The 21118-nt window shown below is 28.7% G+C and overlaps 4 protein-coding genes across 4 annotated transcripts in view; 2 read left to right on the plus strand and 2 right to left on the minus strand.

Annotated features, from left to right (window-relative positions):
• Positions 1–9753, minus strand: part of LOC134835391 (runt-related transcription factor 1) — a 30268-nt gene extending 20515 nt beyond the window's left edge. The window contains exons 1-2 of the mRNA XM_063850268.1: positions 9541–9753; positions 8185–8401 (exon numbers count right to left, since the gene is read on the minus strand). Coding sequence (XP_063706338.1) covers positions 8185–8401; positions 9541–9753 — 430 coding nt within the window. The remainder of the gene's footprint in view (positions 1–8184; positions 8402–9540) is intronic.
• LOC134836030 (cytochrome c oxidase subunit 6A2, mitochondrial) overlaps positions 1–21118 on the minus strand; it is a 351497-nt gene that overhangs the window by 10733 nt on the left and 319646 nt on the right. The gene's annotated exons all lie outside the window — the stretch shown is intronic.
• LOC134836027 (brachyurin-like) lies at positions 5086–6135 on the plus strand. The gene is made up of 3 exons (XM_063851145.1): positions 5086–5411; positions 5470–5741; positions 5800–6135. The coding sequence occupies exons 1-3, from the start codon at positions 5119–5121 to the stop codon at positions 6111–6113; spliced, it is 879 nt and encodes a 292-aa protein (XP_063707215.1). The 5' UTR covers positions 5086–5118; the 3' UTR covers positions 6114–6135.
• LOC134834017 (very-long-chain (3R)-3-hydroxyacyl-CoA dehydratase) lies at positions 19549–20929 on the plus strand. Its single transcript, XM_063848532.1, has 2 exons — positions 19549–19724; positions 19784–20929. The coding sequence occupies exons 1-2, from the start codon at positions 19638–19640 to the stop codon at positions 20801–20803; spliced, it is 1107 nt and encodes a 368-aa protein (XP_063704602.1). The 5' UTR covers positions 19549–19637; the 3' UTR covers positions 20804–20929.

The following is a 21118-nucleotide window of genomic DNA, read 5'->3' on the forward strand; positions in this document are numbered from 1 at the left end:
TTTCACCTCACCGAGCAAATCTCTTTCCACTTCACGTACTTTTATGAAAATATTTGTCACTAATAATTCTCTGTTTTTCTCTCTTATAAAAGCAAAAGTGTGGCTTTGTTTTTCCGTAACCAACAACAACAACAATAAACTAACCAGAAAATCAAACCTACATCTTATGGCATGGCTTCATCAAGAACGATTGCAGGACATATGGTTCGTTATAGACTTTCGATAAACAAAACAAAGTACTTGGAGTGTAAATGTCAAACAAACCCTGAATTAAATGCACTGGATTACATGCACCTCACATTCGACTCACCTACGGCTTGTGCTACTGCGCTGCGTTTGCAATAACGAAGACAAACACAACATAAATTGTGTGTATTTAAGCAAAGGTAAATATTTATATCACGAAAATCAATCACTCCTCAAATATTGTTTGTCGAATATGTTCAGGTTCTTGTGTGTCTGCTTGTCGGAAAAGTTCATAAAGAGAGAGAAAAGTGTTAAAAGTGGAAAAGTAAGTTGTTACTCATAAAAACGTTTGATCGTTGAATTTGTTTACATGGTCAAAGATTTTTTTTAAATTTTTGATTTTTCATAAAAAAAATTAACTACAAAAATTTTCATTAAATTTTCATTTCAAAAACTTTTTTTTTAATTGTAAATTTATATTTTTATAAAATATTAAAAATAAATTAAATTTTAAAAAAATATGTTTAATTTAAATATTAGAAAAAATTACCCCTTATTTTTATTAACTTTCTTGGATTTTTTTTAAAAAAAGAAAAAAAATTCAAAACCAAAAATTATTTCATGAATGAATTAGCGAAAAGCGATTTTCAAATTTCAACGGTCATTTTTCGAATTGACATTATTTTTTTTTAATTTTGTCTAAATAAATATTTAAAAACAATTTAAAGCGATTTTATTCATTTTAAAGCAAAAATTCATTTCATGTTCACGAATTTAATAAAAAAAAATTCGTAAGAACTTTTTTAACGAAAATTAACAAGAAATTTCTCAGGAACTTTTCAAACTTTTCCTCAAAATATTAATATTCAAAGCTTCAATTAATTGTGAAATTCAAGCTAAAAAAATGAAATATTCTAAGAAACACTCAAACAAGAATCAATTCCAAGAAAAAACATGAAAATATTTAATCAAACGCAAAAAGACAAGCACAAAATTAACGCCAAAGTGGGCAACCAAAAACCATGAAATTGTCTCCCATTAATTTAAAAATAAAAAAAAAATACACGACAGTGATAGAAGAAAATTTATTTCGCTTTTTTTTTCTTTGTAACTAAAAAAAAGCAAGAAAATTAAAAAGAAAACGACACACAAGGAAAATTTTCAATAAAAATTCCAATTTGATCTCAATGATTTGTTAATGTGATTTTTTTTCGTTCCTTTTTCAACGCCTCGTTGGCAATTTGACGACACACAATAACATCCGATGATGATATGTAAATTTGATTGCTAGCTATGTACATAATTAAATTCCTTAACACGCGCCTTGGAGATAACGAGCGTATCACATTTATTTGTAAATTTGATTAAAATGGGTGCTTATTGCATTTTTTCTTTCCTTCGTGTAATTTTAAAATACTTTGAAGAAATACGAGAAAATGATTTTTGTTAAGCGGAAATTAAACAACAAGAAAAAAAAACAAAAGAAACGTCCTCCCTCGGTTTTTTTGCTTGTAATTCAAACTTTAATCCGCATTACAATATTTATTTTTCTTCTGCCTCCGTCCTCAATTACGGTGACGAGGAGGCGGAAATACGAAGGCAAAAAAATGTTAGCAATATCCCACATTAGTCATAAATAAATAAATTATGAGGCTACTAAAATATTCACGACAAAGCACTTAAGAGACAAACAAACAAATGCACTCTTTTATCTTTTTTTCTCCAGAAACATTTAGCTCATTGTCTAAAAAAATTTTTTTTGCCGTTCGTCGTTTCTATGCAAATACATCCCTTCCCTCCGTTCGGTCATGCCAGGCCATGATGATGATGAGTCGTCATTAAAACGAGGAAAAAAGCGGAATTTTTAAGTAGGTGGACGACCATTATATATATTTCGAGGTATTTGCCAAGTGATTAACATGGCAAAGTAAAGAAGGAAAAAATAAAGGAAAAAATTCTTGTTGTTAACACTTCAATCAACAATGGTCTGACTTTGAATTATTAATTAGATTTTCGTTTTTTTCTTCTTCTTTGTGTTCGCGAGAAAATTTTCCTTGTGTGTCGTTTTCTTTTTAATTTTCTTGCTTTTTTTAGTTACACAAGAAAAAAAAAACGAAAAAAAATCGAAATCGCTAAATAAATAAGGAAAGAACGGCAGCGCACTGCACATGTGCATCAGACGACATTTTCTTTTACTTTTTTTCGTGTCCTGCATTTTGTGGTTAACCGCAAAATATAATAATTTGAGGGGGAATAGATACATGCATGTAGCGAAAGAAAAATAACAGGAAGGGATTATTTCACCCAATACAAAACCGCAAATATGATAAAAATGCGCCATCTTATAAAAACACCCACATACTTAACCGAAATTTGAATAATTATTGGAAAATGGTTTCCAGAATGCGCGAAATCTGGAAAAATATGAGAAATAAAATTTTCCGTTTTTCAAATACCAAAAAAAAAACTATTTGAAAAAATATGAATTCTAAAAAAATTAAATTGATGAAAAAATGATTTAAATTTGAATTGAATGAACTCTGGAGGTTTCCTCTAATCTAATTAAAATAAAAATGTTTATTAAAGAATAAATTAATTAATTAATCATTTTCCGTTATTAATTAATTAATTTAAAATTTAATAAAATTAATTTAAAAAATAATAAAAATAATTTAAAAAATTTTTAAGGCACAAAAAAAAATTATAAAATATAATTAATTATTAATTCATTTAAATTAAAAAAGAAATTAAAATTAAATTAAATTAAAAAAAGTAGAATAAATTAATCATAAGAAAAATATATAAATTAATTTTGAAAAAATAAATCTAAAAAATCCACAAAAGCTTGAGAAATGAATTTTCTAGAATTTTTTAAAAATAGAAAACTTAAGTAAAATTTTCTTAAAAATTTATCAATTTTTATTGAATTATTGAAATATTTTTGTTCATATATTTTTTTGCCTTATAAAAAATCTTCTCAAGAATTTTTTCATACACTTGCATGTTTAACTTCTTCATTACTTCTAACAATAATTCAATTAGTACACAAAAACAACTTTCCTTCCTTTTTGCATTTCATCTTCAAGTTTTCCTCACACACAAACAACAAACATCATCGGAAGAGAAAAAGAGAAAGTAACACAATATTATTATTATATACACAAGTCATGCCCCGGAATCCATTCATTAACTTCCGAATCAACTTTATTCCAACTTCCTCCGTTTCTTTGCTGCCATTTGAATAGACCGTGGCACAAATAGGAGTTTATTAGCGTATTATCATTAGTTCATCATTATGGAAACGAGTCGCGCTACTTCAAAGATTACAATAAAAATAAAAGGCTGATCCCCCTATAATGCGCTTCTCTTGCGAATTCCATTATCTGTATTTAACCTCGATGATGAGCTGAGTGCCTCAGGTGTTTTTCTGTTATTTTGATTCCTCCTCGCGAAAGTTTGTTCTTTTAAAGTAATTCACCCTTCTTAATAAAAATTGTTTTTTTTTCCTCGAACGAGACGTTTTCTAATGAGTATTGTGAAATTTTCAAGCATTTCGCAATTATTTTGACCATCTTCTAAATTTTTGTTAGGAATTTTTCATTAATTAAGTAGAACAGAAAAAAAATACATAAAATAAAATAAAAACTTCCCCTTGCATTTATTTAAATAAATGTAAAATTTTATTCCCTTTTTATTTTTTTTCTCTCTTTTTTATTCAACCTACCCTCAGAAATGCCAAAAAGCTCCTTTCTCTAAATATTTAATGAAAATTATTAAAATTTGTAATTAAAATCCTCTCAACTAAGCAAAAAAAAAATGAGAAAAAAATAAAATGTGAAAAAATGTAAGAAGATTGTTTTTTAATAAGAGCCACATCATCGTGATGATGAGCATGATCTGGTTAATCAAATTTGCCATGAATACGAGCAATGGTAAAATATTGTTATTAAAATCATCTACATTACGAAATGGAAGTGAAAAAAGGCAACGTAGGAGCAGGAGAATGTAGACAAAGTAATTTTAAGAATTTTAATTAGAGATGTGGAAGTTTTTATTATTTTCATTAAATTCATTGTACTTTCATTATTAGAGCTTGATGGAATGATGAGGATAGAGATGATGAGAAAAGGAGTTTAACAGAAAAAAAAGTTATTTTTAGAAGACAAACAGAAAATAGCATGAAGAGAACAGCTAAAGAAATGCAAAGGAAATTATTTTGAAAAATGTTGAAGGTCATTTTTATTTTTTTCTGTTTTTCCAGATTTTTTTCCAGAAATTATTTTCTTTTCTTGAACATTCAAAAACAGAATTTTTCATAAATAAAACTCTTTAAGTCTTGGATTAAGAAAAAATTCTAAGAAAAACTTTAAGCAGCAATAAAGTTAAAATATCTCTTCAAGGTCAGATCAAGGTCAAAGACTCTCGTTTTTAAAAATTCAAATCTTAATCTTCAAATAAAAAGCTTTTAAGCAGCAATAAAGTTAAAATATCTCTACAAGGTCATCTGAAGGTCACGGATTCGCTTTTTTGAAAACTCTTATCATAATCTTAGTTCTACTCAAAGAAACATGAAGATTATCAAGAAAGTTCACAGTCAACAAATTTTGCTTGGAAACAATTAAAATTGATCCCATTGTGCCAATAATTCAAAGCGGATCCAACAATTATGATCTTTATCTATCAATAAGCGAATATATTTGGATTTTCCTATATGTCTTTATCTTATCGCCAAAACGCACATTTTATACTATTATTGTTAAAGAAGGCCGTAATCATGTCAATTGGAAGTCAATAATATTGAGCTATTATAAAAAAGATAAGGAAAATCACAATCTTATCTTCATCAGATCGTGCGACTCGAATTCCGTATAAAAGCTTCGGCATAATCAGGTTCAAAGTCATTAGTTTAATTTTTTTACCGGGACACGCAACATGAGAACCTTCGCAGTACTTTTTGCCTGCATTTTGGCAGTCAATGCCGTTGACTTTAGCAAAGTCCGCCCCATCGAGGAGCTTTTGGCAATGCATCCCGAAAGATATCCCTTGTTCAATTCCTTTGGACGGGCACCAGCCAATAGCCGTATTGTTGGAGGACTTGAAGCTCGTGAGGGACAATTCCCCTACCAAGCTGCTTTGTTTGTCAGCACCAGCCAAGGAACTTTCTTCTGTGGTGGTTCTCTCGTCAACAACGATTACGTCTTAACCGCTGCTCACTGCGTTGATATGTAAGTAAAAGAGGTTCTTAAAAAGAATTTGTGAAACTCAAAAAAAAAATAATTTTAGTGCCGATTCCGTCGAAGTTGTCTTGGGTGCCCATAACATCCGTGAAAACGAGCAATCCCAAAAGAAATTCGTCGTGCCAAAAGAAAACATTAAATTCCACGAAAACTGGAATGCTAACCAAATCCGTAACGATATTGCCATCTTGAGATTGCCTGAACGCGTTACCTTCAACGAACGCATCCAAGCTATTGAATTGCCACGCCACAAGGACCGTGAAAACTCGTATGCCCAAGAGCCATGCACCACCAGTGGATGGGGAAAGGATAAGGATTGTAAGTTTTTCCTAAATTTTGAATTATTTTCAAAAATCTCAACTTTTAATCAATTCAGCTGCTTCCGGTGTCTCTCCCGTCCTCCGCTTCGTCGAAACCGAAATCATCACCAACTCTGGATGCGGCAACTACTTCCCCGGCGTCATCCAATCCTCAAACATCTGCGCCTCGGGCAAGGGAGGAAAGAGCTCATGCAACGGTGACTCTGGCGGCCCATTGACTGTCTTGGACAAAGGAACCACCAAACAAGTTGGTATCGTCTCATTCGGTATTGCCTTCGGATGCTCCATTGGATTCCCACATGCCTACACTCGTGTCACCGAATACTTGGGCTGGATCGAAGCCAACTCGAACGTCGTAATCGAAAACTAATTTTTTATTTCTTGAAACCAAATAAACGAAAGTAAAAAAAAATCGTACTTTTCAATCAACATCAAACATTAAACAGCTAATCAGATCTTCATCAATCACCGACAACGACCCGTAAAATATTCGCTGATTAAATTTACATCTTTTTTCCTAGGGGCAATTTTTCCACTAATCTTGTGTTAAATATTCCGATTTCTTTCTATGTATTTTTCTTTTCTGTTCTTCTTCGATGAAACAGTGACAAAAAGTGAATTTAATTTAATTTTGCGAACAAGGCCGTGAATTTCGATGAGAAAGAAGAAGAATAAGCAAAATAAGATCAAATTAATCGTTTCGTGTTGTTTGGTTACAATGTTGCCAAAATTAAATTGTATTGATTTTTTCGGTGCATTTTGATAGGTTTTTTCAAAAATACGATATTGAGCTGAAATGTGTCTGTCAAGCTCGAGGAGTATGAAAATATAAAGTAAAAGGAATTGAATTCCTAATCGAGGTTCACATACGAAAATTGTGGATGAACAAAACACAAAAAGTTTGATTCTTCATATAAAAAGAATATAAAGGTCCTTATTTTGAATATTTCTATTTAATTAATTTGATGATGAAAATTTTGTGTCTCAGCTAATAATCGAACGAGTATTCTCCGAGTCGCTATATAAATTCAATTTTAAAAAAAGTCTTCTTCGATTGAAGATTCAATCTCAAGCGTCTTCGGTTGCAATAGCATCTCTTGTCAATTTTTATTTGTCAGTATCTTCAGTATATTTATAGTTCAGTTCAGTCAGTGAAGATCATCGGAAAATTTTCGCAACTATCCCTGGTCGTGACTGTCTTCGTAGCGCCAAAGTTTAGCAAGAGCAATTGAAGCATCTCTTGATTTGGACTATTATAAATCATGCATCATTGAGTTGTGAATATCTTCTTTATTCTTCGTTTGAAACTTAATTCCAAATTTGACATTTATTTTTGCAAGAAAGTCATACCAATTTTTTTTCTGTTCTTTTTTTAACTTTTTTTTTGCGGAATCGTATTTCGAAATAATTTATGTAAGTTTATTAGTAATATTCGGCTTTGCCATAAAAATGTTGAGCTTTTGGAATTCTTTAAAAATTGCAGATATTTCTGTTGTTTAGCTGCCGCAAGATAAGATTTCCCCTGAAACAATGGCGCTCCAATAAGTTATGCTTTATACGTCTCGTGTGAATACATGATCAGCGATGAGCGAGGCTGGCACAAGCTATTTATTCTTTCTTATTTTTCTTTCCCCTATGCATCATTGTTCTCAAAAAAATTTGAAATTTTAAGGGCTCGAGTCTCACAAAAGATGTCAAAACAAGAAGCTTAAAGCTTTTTATTCAAGCCTTCTATAGGAAATAAAGAACGTCTTCTTCCGAAGTGTCTGTTAGCCAATGACTATCTACGATGAGGAGTATGAAAATGTGAAATTTTTACCTTTTAATTAATTTTATCGAGATTTTTCAAAATTTTCTAAAACCTCTCAAAGTTTTTACGAATTTGTACAAATTTTGCAAAAGTAAGAAGTATAAAAATTTCAATAAAAATATAAAAAAAATTAAACGCGATTAAGTTCAATTTTTTACAGATACTTTCAAATATTGAATTTCAGTGTAATGAACGAAGATGACGGACTTCTTTGACATGAGAGACAATCAAAGAATTCAAATTTTTTTCCTTCATTCAAATTTATCGGAAAAACTGAAGCAAAAATGGTTGAAAATTGATAAATAAATTATTAGGTTTGTTATGCAGTGAAAAAAAAGAAGGGACGCGATTTCTCTCATTTTTACAATTTTTTTCTATCTTTCTTTTAAGATCTTTTTAATCAGATACAGAAATGATTGTGCATTTCCTGTATTATTTACGCACGCCAGCCAACTGAGAAAAGCAAAAAAAAAGTCGTATAATTGGACTGGTGTCTGCTAGTTGTCGTCGTTGAAAATTGTCGTAAATTTGATGTCCAGACATAATAAAGTAAATTATTTTATTTTTTGGCGACAAATTTTCCGACAAACGCAAGAAAAAAAAATGAGGCAATTTTTAAAAGGAAACTCACCCCTTCCACTGCGTCCCACGAAACGCAAATCATTAAATTTTGCCACTTGGTTCTTCATAATGGACGTGCAATTACGGAGTTCGCCGCAAAAGTTTTCATCGTTGCCAGCCATGACGGTGACGAGTGTGCCGTCTGGCACGTCTCCGAGTGCAACGACTTTGAAAGCGATTGGAAGCGTTTTGTTTGAGCGCCAATGTGATGGTAGAGTTGTGCATACCTGAAATTGAAGAAAAGTAGGCCAGAAATTAATTTTCAATGAAATTTTTTTAAAAAAATATTTTTAAAATTTTCCGTTAATTATGTCAAATTTCGATCCATGTGACAAAAACGACTCAAAATCCTCTCATTCTGATTTTCGAATGTTTTCACCGCAAGTTCTCAAGAAACATAAAGGAGTTTGGCCACTGATAGCGATTATGGGCATCGTAGCTGTTGCAGTCCCATCTTTTCTTGTAGTTTGGTTGAAACGAAAAACAGACGTTAATTTCAAGAAACGTGGCGAGAGTCAGCCTGAAGACTCAATAGACGTCATGCAGCCAAAAAATCAAAAATTCTTAAAAATTCGTGAATATAAACCGTTGCCAGAGCTGCACGAAGCACTGCAATATCGTAACGAATATTGGAGACTTCGTCGAAAGGAGGAACGGGACAAAGAACGTGAAAAAGTATCAAAATCAATTTTGGAAAACGGATATTCTGAGGATGATTATTACAAAATTTCAGATTGAAATAAAAAAATTTACACAAAAATGACTAGTTTTAGAAAATTTTCTGCATTTCTCGAATTCAATTAAGTACAAAATTTAACAATTTCACAATTTTTTGCAAAAATTAATTTTTGTTTTAAATAACTGCAACTTTTCAAATATTTTTTTTTACATTTTTCCTCAATTTCCCAATATTTATTTGAGTTTTCTTTCAGTTTTTCTGAATTATTCGATTTTTTAAAATTTTAAACAACAAAATAAATAATTTTAATAAAGATTTTTTCAAGTTTTCCATGAATTTTCACAAATTTCCTTGAATCTTAATTTTTTTAAGATTTAAAAAAAAATAAAAATTAAAATAATTTTTTTCAAAAAATCTTTAATCGGTTTAATTTTTCCGGAGTTTCCCGAAGTTTTCCAAAATTTTTCTTGAATTTTCACAAATTTTTCCGAATTTTCGGATTTTCCTCAATTTTTTATATTTAAAATTTTAAAATTATTTTCAAAATACTCAAACAAATACAAAAAATCTTTCAAAATTTTTCATCATTTTCCAAATTTTCACGATTTTTCCGAAAATTTTCCACTAAATTTTCACAATTTTTCTCAAAATTAGCAATAACAAAAAAAAAATTAAATAAAAACTCACCACATGTGGACTTCCTGTTTTAACTAATTCCCCTGGATGTTCCGCCAATAAACTATCAATTGTGCGTTCCGCTAAATTTTCCGCCGTCAGTGGTGTGTCAGCTGCTGCCGTAGTTGTGTTATTATTACTCGAATTATTTTTATTCGTGCCATTCGATGGCTTTTCCGCGTTCGTAGTTGTCGTCGTCGATGACACTTCCGATGCTAAATGCATTTTTGCGTCACTTTTACTTGAATTTGATGCAAATCTAAAATTTAAATTTCTTCTTAAGTGAATCAACAAATTCTACGGGAAAATTCATCGTCAAAGCATGTCACAGCGGTATTTTAATGTCTTTCACACCTTTTCTTAAATTAGACGAATATATGTTAAATATTAACCAAAGTTTTGCCAAAGCAACCAACATGTTAAAATTTCTTTGAAAATCGGTGTTCACATGTGTTCCCGTTCGGTGCGTGGTGACACTTAAAGTACCATAATAATAACTTTTGAGGCTGCACAAAATAATAATAATTACACTCAGGAGCAAACGGAGCAAAATGCGTGTTGTTCACCGCACCACAAGTATTTTGGCATACATTTAGGGGTTTTCGTGGTAACTTATATTGGAAGCACTTTCAGGTTGGTATTGATGTTACAGAATTTCACTTGCACTTTTTATTTTATTTGTTTGTTAAAAAAAACTTTTTTTTAGTTTGTTATCTTTGCACAACCGAGACTGAAACCATAATGATGTGTTGAAATTTATTTGTTTTCAATTTTTTGGTTATTTTTCACACAAACACAGACACATGAGCTTATAATTACAACACATGTCACCACAGAAAAACGAACAAATAAAAAAATGTTCGGTGTGATTTTAAGCGGATTTTCGTGGATTCCATTAATTGTGAGGAAATTTATTGAGCGAGAAGCTTTTTATTTTTTTTTACAGAAAATTATGAAAATATCGAAAAAACAACTTAAAATTTTTAGATTTTTTTTGTTATTTTTGATATTTTTAATTAATAATTGAATTGAAAATTTAAAAAAATATTTTATTTATTTATTTAAAAGAATTATCAATAATTTATTTTAAAATGCCAAAGTAATAAAAAAAGTATATTTATTTTTAAAAAGTCAAAAAATTACTTTTAAAAAACATTAAAAATATTTTCCCTTAAAATTTAATTCTTAATTTTTTGCTTTTAAACTATTTTTATTTTTTTGTCATATTCGATATTTTAATTAAAATTTTAAAAAATGTATATTTTATTTATTTATTATTAGTTTTAATTAATTTTATAAATGTAATTATTATTTAAAATTAACAAAAATTTGTTTTTTAATACCAAAATAATTTACTTTAAAAAATATCTTTCAAGACACTTATAAATTTTTCTTTTGAAAAATTTATTTTTAATTTCTTTGCTTTTAAATTATTTTTATAAATTATTTTATAAAAATATTATCAAAATTATAAATTTTTTATTTTTATAAATAAATTTATTTTGGAAAAATTAATTTTTTAATTAATTAAATTTTATTTTGGATAATTTAATTTAATTCCTATAAAAATCAATTTATTTAAATTTAATTTATTTAAATGAAAAATTTTTTTCAAGTTTACATTTTGCTCAATGTAATTCGTTCAATATCAAATTAAATAAAATTTATATTAAACTAAATTAAATTAAAAATAAAATTCTTTAAAAAAATAATTTAAAAACAATTTAAAACAAAAAATGTGAAAAAAAAAATTTTTTTTTAAACAAAAAAAATATGAAAAAGATAATTTAAAATTTTTTTTTTAAATAATTTTTACAAAAGGAAATATTTATACAAAAAATTATTTCACTTTTTTTCATTTTTTGTGAAATTTTATTTTAATTTTTTTATGAGAATTTGTATGGAATTTTCCATAAACTCCCAATACCAGAAACTCATCAGTTCACTGCATTAAAAACAATTAAATAAATCCTATGAACACACCTGCGGATTTTATGATGTGTGAATGTGGTTAACAATTCATCATTATTATTATTTTTATTTATTTATTTTTTTTTTTTTTTGAACTAAAACAACATTTTAATTTTTTTTTTCAACCTGTCGTTTCCACTTTTTTAAATCAAAATTTTATATTTTGTAGACAAACTCTCCGTTCCATGCTGCAGCGAAAAAAATGAGTATCACACATTAACCACATATTGAACAACCACCGCACAAGCAGAACCACATCAGATCGACATATTAAACTCGTGCTCGGAACACAGACATAATTAAGCGCATTAACGAAAAATATTGTGATGTTCCTCGTCGTCGTCGTTGCACGTTATATATTTTATTTTGCATAAATATTTATTATAAATAGATAACTTTTAATTATTTCATGGTAGACCTTTACATATGGCCCCGTCCGATGCGATGACGCATGTTTTGCGCGTGTAAAAAGGTCCTTTTTGTGCAGTTTTGTTATTATATTAAAATGTTATTTTATTATTATTTTCTGTGTGTTTGTTGGACATGGAAGCTTTTAAAATAACATGCAAATGGAGGTAATAATAATATGATGGACCGCAGCGCAATAAACAATCAGCCGCACAAATTTAAAATGCTCTTTTGTCGCGAAAAAGGGAATTTATTAAGTGACATGCTTTGATGCGATTTTCACGGAATATTTTAATGATTTACACTGAAAAGACACTGACCAATTTTTTAATATTTTTTTTTCAATTTAATTTAATTTAATTTAAATTGATAATAAAAATTTTAATATTTTTTTATTTAAATTATTATTTGTTTAATTTTTTATCAAATTAATTTTTTTAGTTTTATTTTTTTTAATTATTTTTTAAATAATATTTTTTTTGTTTATCTTATTTTTATTTTTTTTTCTTTATTTATTTAGTTTTATTTATTTTAAAAATTACTTAAATGTAATTTTTTGGTTTGTTTAATTTTTAATTTATTTAGTTTTATTTTTTTAATTATTTTTTTATTTAATTTTCTTTTTAGTTTCAATTTATTTCGTAATATTTTTTTTTAATTAATTTTGATTTTTTTTCAGTTATTTAAGTTTATTTTTTCACTTTTTTATTTTTAATTTTTTTTTTCTAAAATTATTTTCTCATTTTTTTAATTATTTATTTTTTTGTCATTTTAGGAGCCTTTTCCATCACCTTTGGCAGTATTTGCGAGAGTAGTGCTCCGAAAAGAGTTGGTTTCTCGGTTGGCCCACGAAACCGTTGTGGCTAACGTTTTGTGTTGCACCGCACGAATGTGGCTAAACGCGAACGATACCCACTTGAAGTATTTCATGTGCGGGGAGTCGTTTTTCCCATCTTTCTTGTATGGCAGCGCGCGCGACTCGAGATAAGGTAAGACTACCAATGTCTTATTTTTTTCGTCGTCGTTCAATGATTAAGGATCTTCGACGCCGTGTATGGCACGAGCGACCGCTGTACAAGACATAAATTTTTATCCATTTTGTTCGTTGTGACGAGCGAAAAAAAAACCTCAAACGAGGGCGGAGTTTACCAATAAAAGTGCACTTTGCATGCACAACGTACACAGCACAACGCACACACACTTTTTAGCCACATCGTCGTCGTCAGCGGTTGCTTCTTTGGTACACCACTACGTCCTTTTCTTATAACCCACGTAGCGCCATCGATGCACGCCGAAAAAACCTCTTAACATCTTCTTTTTCATTTTCATACAGTCTTTGGCTCTCCATCTGACACCACCACTTAATAATAATATTTTGTGTGAAAAATTTTAAAAAGATTCACCTCCGCACCCATTCCACCCGAATTTTTCAACGTCGTCGTCGTGCACAAACACAGAGACAAAGTCACGAAGCTTTTCGAAAAATTTCACCACAGTGTCTTGTCCTCATCTTCCTTTGCGCGCGAACGTCGTACAGACGAAAAAATACCAAACAACAGTCATTATCATAACCATTACGACGTGCTATGAGAAGGAGACACAACAACTCTTCGGGTAAGTAAAGCGCCACATAATTTTTCTCTTTTTCCCCCACAACTTTTTTTCCCTTTTTCACGATAAAAGTACGTTCCGTACGTTCGTAGCGAAAAAAAATTCGAAAGAAAATTTTCTTTCTATCCTCTTTCTTCACCACATTCAACAACATTTAACTCCCCCTACTTTCCTTTTTTTATCGTAGCGATTTCCGCTGAAGTTTTTTCTAATGTTTTCCCCTTTTTACTAAAAAATAAAAACTTTTTCAAACAATTTTCAAGAGAGACACAAGAACAGCGATTTTTCTTTTCCTTTTGCATAACGATGTCTAATGATGTTGTGTGGAAATGTTTAAAAAAAAGGAATTAAATATTTAATATTTTTTTTGTTAATTAGTGGTTTGAATGGTTTTGTAATTTTTAGTTCTTAAGAAATTTTATTTTTAGTTTTTTTTAATTTTTAACTGTTAATTTAATTATTTATAAGAAACTACGTAGAAACTGATAATTTTTGAACTTTTACTAAATTATATTTAAATTAAAAATTCTGAAAAAAATATTTTAATGAATAAAAATTATTTTACTATTAAAAATTATTATCCATATAAAAAAATAACAATTTAGGATTAATTTTCATGTAATTTATTACATTTAATTTTTATTAATTTAATTTTCCTTTTTTTAATAATTTTTTTTTTTTTTTTTTATTTTTTCGAACCCCTCATTTATTTTATTTCCTTTCATTTCACATTTTCGAACCCCTCATTTTTTTTAAATTTGCAAAATTTTTTAAATTTATTTCTGCATGAAATTTATGTAGACTTAGCCCCCAATTTTCACAAATTTGCCAATGAAAAAATTTTTTTTTGTTTTTAATTTTAAATCCTCTTTGGTAAAAATAATTTAGTTTTTTTTTTATTATTATAATAATTTTTTTTGTTCGACAAAATCGAAGGGATGACAATATAGGTAATATTTAAATACGGCACATTTTTAACAGAATTTGTTTTTTTATTTTATTTTTATTTTTTTAAGTTTTTTTAATTTTGGAAACAAAAAAAAATATTAAAGTAAATATTATTAATTATTTTTTTTTACCTAGTAAATGCGGGAAAATTTTTTTTTAAAATTTAAAGTGTTGGAAAATAAAATTTATTTAATATTAATTTTTAAATAAATAAGGCCGCTCCAATAAAAAAAATATTTGAAATACTTTTATATATACAATGACAAAATTTTACCAGTTTTTTTGTCATTAATCAATTTTTAAGTTGATTTTATGGCATCTACATTGAGATTTGATAATTTAAAATTTATCTCAGAGTATTTCAAGTTAAAAATTTAAACAAAAAAATTTCGTAAAAATAACTGTCAAAAAATTTTGAAAAATAATTTTTTTTTTTTTTAGAAGAAAATTCATGGTAAAATACGATTTTTATTAACAAATTCTTAAAAATTGAATTTTTTTTTTTAAATTTTGGGAAATTTCTTGAAAAAATATGAAAAACGGCCAATTTTGATGAAATTTTAAAATTTTTTTTTATTTTGCCCCATTGGATTTTCGACTTCTGAAAAAATTAAAAAAAAATTTAAATTTGAATTTTATTAATTTAAAATTTAAATTTATTTTTTTTTTTGTTCAATATTTTAAAAATAAAGTTATTTTTTCATAATTTTTAAAAATTTTTAAATTAAAAAATATCAAAAGTTATAAATATTTATTCAACAAATTTGGCATTTAAATTTCACCAACTATTCAAGATTAGCATTCAAAAAGTAGAACAATTTTATTTTTTTTCCAGAATATTTTCATTTAAAATATTTTTGCACACAATTCTAACATTTTACCTTAGAACCCGATAAAAAAAATCGATCCAACCATATTTTTTTACTACATTTTTTTTCCTAAATTAGTTCAAAATGATGTAGAAAAAAAAGCATAAAAATGTCCTCAGATATTTATTACACACAAACTAACACCTATAATCATGTCTAGAATACCAAATGCTAACCAAATTTAACCAATTGGTTTCCCTTTTATTACTGTCCTCGATTTCCGTGTCTTTTTATCGAAACTCGTTCATGCATCACATCAATTTAGTATCATGATTGTGTTCTGTGCACGTCCTCTCTCTCTCCTTCTATTTTTTTATTTTTATTATAATAATGGATATCGAGGAAAAACTTTGGAAAAAACACATATGTGAACTTATTTATTGCCGAGGTCCTCGAAAAAAAAGAAGGGATGATTTTTTTTATTTTTTTCGATGTCGATTGACCTGTTGTAATGGATCTTAATTGTGCCTTCAGGACGTTCGTTTTCTTTATTGGTTCGGCATGATATTTATTGATTGTTGCAGTTTTTATTTTATAATTTTTGTTGAAAAAATTTTTTTAGAATTCTGAACAAAAAAGTGATTTAAAGAGCTAAAAAGTTCATTTTAAAAGCTAAAAAGTTAATTTCGAAAAAAGAAAAGTTTATTTCGAAAACTAAAAAATTTATTTCGAAAACTAAAAAAATTATTTCGAAAGCCAAGAAGTTAATTTCGAAAGCTGAGAATTTAATTTCGAAAATTAAAAAAAAATTTTACGAAATCTAAGAAGTTTATTTCGAAAACTAAGAAATTTATTTCGAAACCTTAGAAGTTAATTTCGAAAGCTAAGAAGTTTATTTCGAAAACTAAAAAATTAATTTCGAAAGCTAAGAAGTTAATTTCGAAAACTAAGAAGTTAATTTCGAAAACTAAGAATTTAATTTCAAAGCTGAGAATTTAATTTCGAAAACAAAGAAGTTAATTTCGAAAACTAAGAAGTTAATTTCGAAAACTAAGAATTTAATTTCGAAAGCTAAGAAGTTAATTTCGAAAACTAAAAATTTAATTTCGAAAGCTAAGAAGTTAATTTCGAAAGCTGAGAATTTAATTTCGAAAATTAAAAAAAAATTTTACGAAATCTAAGAAGTTTATTTCGAAAACTAAGAAATTTATTTCGAAACCTTAGAAGTTAATTTCGAAAGCTAAGAAGTTTATTTCGAAAACTAAAAAATTTATTTCGAAACATAAGAAGTTTATTTCGAAAACTAAGAAATTTATTTCGAAAGCTAAGAAGTTTATTTCGAAAACTAAGAAATTTATTTCGAAACCTTAGAAGTTAATTTCGAAAGCTAAGAAGTTTATTTCGAAAACTAAGAAATTTATTTCGAAACCTAAGAAGTTAATTTCGAAAGCTTAGAAGTTAATTTCGAAATCTAAGAAGTTTATTTTGAAACCTAAGAAGTTAATTTCGAAAAATTAAAATTTAATTTCGAAAAAGTTCATTCGCAGAAAAATTGACATTTCCAATATTTTTCATCATTAAAGCCGTAAAAAAGGATGCCGTTGATGATTTTCTTTTGTTGTTCATATTGCACGAACTTTATCTTTAACACTTTTTCATTATTCACTCACACACACACACCGTGCACTTTGCCGTGCAAAAACGCTTAAAATATTTAAAGTAAAAGCTTTCTTTTGTTCTTCACTTGATCCTTTGTGCATTGTTTTTACTTACTTGCCTGGTTGCCTACTTGTGCTCGTTTTACAAAAGTCTCCTCTTCACTTCTCTCTCTCTTGTGTCGAAAATTATAATCATCAGTCATGTGCAACGAAAAATGTTTCTTCATTACAGCGCGACCTGACACAAAGCACGACGACAAAGAGATGTGCATTTAATCCTTTATTTTGTTGCAGGTTGCTGGCGTTACCTTTTAATTAGAATGGAGACGTCTATTGATCGTCACTGAGGTGCGACAAAGTACTTTAAAGGCCAGATTTTAACACTTTTTTTGTTGCATTAAAGTCGCATATGCAAATAAGTGACACGGGTAAGGTTAGAGCCGCCTGAGAAAATTGTCATGTGTGTGGACAAGAAGAGGACATTTTTATGCAAAAATCTTGTTCATGTTAGAATTGATGGCCTTTAGCATGTAAAAAAAAGTTTTCAAAGTAATCCTCTTGCTTTAAATAGTTTTATCTGATTTACATATTTTCTTGACACTTTTCTTCATGCGATTTTGATTTTTCTTTACAAAGCGACTCGATAAATTTTTTTGAATAGAATAACGGTAATTTTAATTTTGTTTTTATTTTAGCCATCTATTAGAATTTTAATAAAATTGTAATATTTGAGATGTTACTTTTAAAAGGAAAATTTTCTTCTCTTGATTGGTTTTAGCTTTGGTCATAAAAAATCTATTTATATGAAAATCAAGAAGATTATGATGGAAATCATCTTTAGAATGAATATTTATTCAATTTTAGCTTTGAAATCCATCAAAAATGGGTTGAAACTTGATGTGAGTAAAAAACAACGGTTTTTGCTCCTCATATGAAAAAATCGTTTTTTTTTTTATTTTATCAAAAATCGACCAGATATGCATGGAAATCATCTTTAGAATGAATATTTATTCAATTTTAGCTTTGAAATCCATCAAAAATGGGTTGAAACTTGATGTGAGTAAAAAACAACGGTTTTTGCTCCTCATATGATAAAATCGTTTTTTTTTTATTTTATCAAAAATCGACCAGATATGCATGGAAATCATCTTTAGAATGAATATTTATTCAATTTTAGCTTTGAAATCCATCAAAAATGGGTTGAAACTTGATGTGAGTAAAAAACAACGGTTTTTGCTCCTCATATGATAAAATCGTTTTTTTTTTATTTTATCAAAAATCGACCAGATATGCATGGAAATCATCTTTAGAATGAATATTTATTCAATTTTAGCTTTGAAATCCATCAAAAATGGGTTGAAACTTGATGTGAGTAAAAAACAACGGTTTTTGCTCCTCATATGATAAAATCGTTTTTTTTTTATTTTATCAAAAATCGACCAGATATGCATGGAAATCATCTTTAGAATGCATATTTATTCAATTTTAGCTTTGAAATCCATCAAAAATGGGTTGAAACTTGATGTGAGTAAAAAACAACGGTTTTTGCTCCTCATATGATAAAATCGTTTTTTTTTTATTTCATCAAAAATCGACCAGATATGCATGGAAATCATCTTTAGAATGAATATTTATTTAATTTTAGCTTTGAAATCCATCAAAAATGGGTTGAAATTTGATGTGAGTAAAAAAAACGGTTTTTGCTCCTCATATGATAAAATCGTTTTTTTTTTTTATTTTATCAAAAATCGACCAGATATGCATGGAAATCATCTTTAGAATGAATATTTATTTAATTTTAGCTTTGAAATCCATCAAAAATGGGTTGAAACTTGATGTGAGTAAAAAACAACGGTTTTTGCTCCTCATATGATAAAATCGTTTTTTTTTTATTTCATCAAAAATCGACCAGATATGCATGGAAATCATCTTTAGAATGCAAAATTATTCAATTTTAGCTTTGAAATCCATCAAAAATGGGTTGAAACTTGATGTGAGTAAAAAACAACGGTTTTTGCTCCTCATATGATAAAATCGTTTTTTTTTTATTTTATCAAAAATCGACCAGATATGCATGGAAATCGTCTTTAGAATGCATAATTATTAAATTTTAGCTTTGAAATCCATCAAAAATGGGTTGAAACTTGATGTGAGTAAAAAACAACGGTTTTTGCTCCTCATATGATAAAATCGTTTTTTTTATTTTATCAAAAATCGACCAGATATGCATGGAAATTATCTTTAGAATGAATATTTATTAAATTTTAGCTTTGAAATCCATCAAAAATGGGTTGAAACTTGACGTGAGTAAAAAAAACGGTTTTTGCTCCTCATATGATAAAACCGTTGTTTTTTTTTTATTTTATCAAAAATCGACCAGATATGCATGGAAATTTTTTTTTATTTTTTCAAAAATCAAGGAGAATTTGATGGAAATCATCTTTAAAATGAATATTTATTCAATTTTGACTCAAATTTGAATGAAAATTTACTAAATTCGAAAATTTTTAACGAACTTTTACCTTTTAAAATTTCAAATAAAAATCCATCACTCCCGATAGAATCCCTCCAAAAGTGCTTCTCGTATCGTTTTCTTCATTTTCCACCGGGAGTGTTTGTTTTCCTGTTGTTTTTCACTGTTTCTCCAGAGAATTCCTCAAAACTTGTCAATAAAAAATATTTTTCTGCCTTTTTTCATCACAAAATGCCCGATCAACTGAGCCCCTTCGTGTATTGGGCGCAAACCGAGACACATTTATCGCTAAAAGTCGACTTGAAAGATGTTAAAACGGTAAAAATTAATGGACTTTGACTTTTTTCCTGCAATTAACTTTTTCGATTTTTTTCTAGAATCCATTCGTGTCGTTGCGAAAAGATCAATTAGCATTCGCAGGTCACGGACACGGAGCAAAGGGAGTGCACGACTACAAATTTCATTTGGATTTTTTCAATGACATCGACGCGGAAAAAAGTTCGTACAAAGTGGTCGACTCCAAAATTGACTTTTCGCTGAAGAAGCAGGTCGACGGATGGTGGCCTCGGCTCATTGCGCAGCCCCAGAAACCGAGTTGGCTGAAAATTGACTTTGACAAGTGGAAGTCCGAGGACGATGGGGACGACGAGGAGGAGGAACGTGATGTGATGCGCGATTATCCGGGCATGTACGACCAAGTTTCGAAGGAAGAGCTCGGTTATCGCAAGGAAAAAGCGAAAAAAGTTTACTTAATTTTGTACAATTTGCTCATGTGGATCGGCTACATGTACATTGTGATTGTCATGGGAATCCGTTATTACGCGTATGGCGAAGCTTCGATGCCCGAAACGTACGAAGCGCTCGGACCTGCCTTCAAATTCTGCCAACTTTTGCAATATCTCGAGGTGATGCATCCGATGTTTGGTTACGTCAAGGGCGGCGTTTTGATGCCGTTCATCCAAGTTTCGGGCAGAGCCTTTGTTTTGTTCTGCATGATCGAAATGGAGCAACGAATGTGGACAAAACCCGTCGTTTTTTACATTTTTGTCATTTGGGCATCCGTTGAAACGGTTCGTTACCCATATTATTTGTCGCAACTTTTTGAACTGGAAATCGGGATTCTGACGTGGCTCCGGTACACGATGTGGATTCCGCTTTATCCGCTCGGGATTTTGTGCGAAGGTGTCATAATTTTGCGAAACATTCCGTATTTTGAGGAAACGAAGCGACTTACGGTCGAAATGCCGAATGCTTGGAATGTGACGTTCGATATGCCGACTTTTATGAAGATTTATTTGCTGGTACTTGCCGTTCCGGGCACTTATATGATGATGAGTCACATGGCGAAAACGCGCGCTAAGAAGTTGGGCAGCGAGAGATGGAAAAAATATGATTAAATTAGGGTTTTGTGGGGATTTTGATTTATTCCAGTGATTTTTGTTTGATTTTTTTGTTTATTTAAAAATATGACTTGTACTGAAAATTACCAAAAAATAAAATGCAATTAATTACCTGATGACTTAAATAAAATATTTTTAATTTCTGAAAAAGAATTTTTTTAACTGAATTATTTTTTAATTTATTTTTATAACTTTTAATTTTTTTTTATATTTTTTATTTTAATTTTTTAAATGTATTTTTATATTTTTTAATTTATTTTTTTTTTTAAATAAAAGACCAAAAATAAGCTTTTGATAAAACTTTTTATTGCA

Source organism: Culicoides brevitarsis, chromosome 3 (assembly GCF_036172545.1).
Source record: "Culicoides brevitarsis isolate CSIRO-B50_1 chromosome 3, AGI_CSIRO_Cbre_v1, whole genome shotgun sequence".
In the NCBI taxonomy this organism is placed as follows: Eukaryota; Metazoa; Arthropoda; class Insecta; order Diptera; family Ceratopogonidae; genus Culicoides; species Culicoides brevitarsis.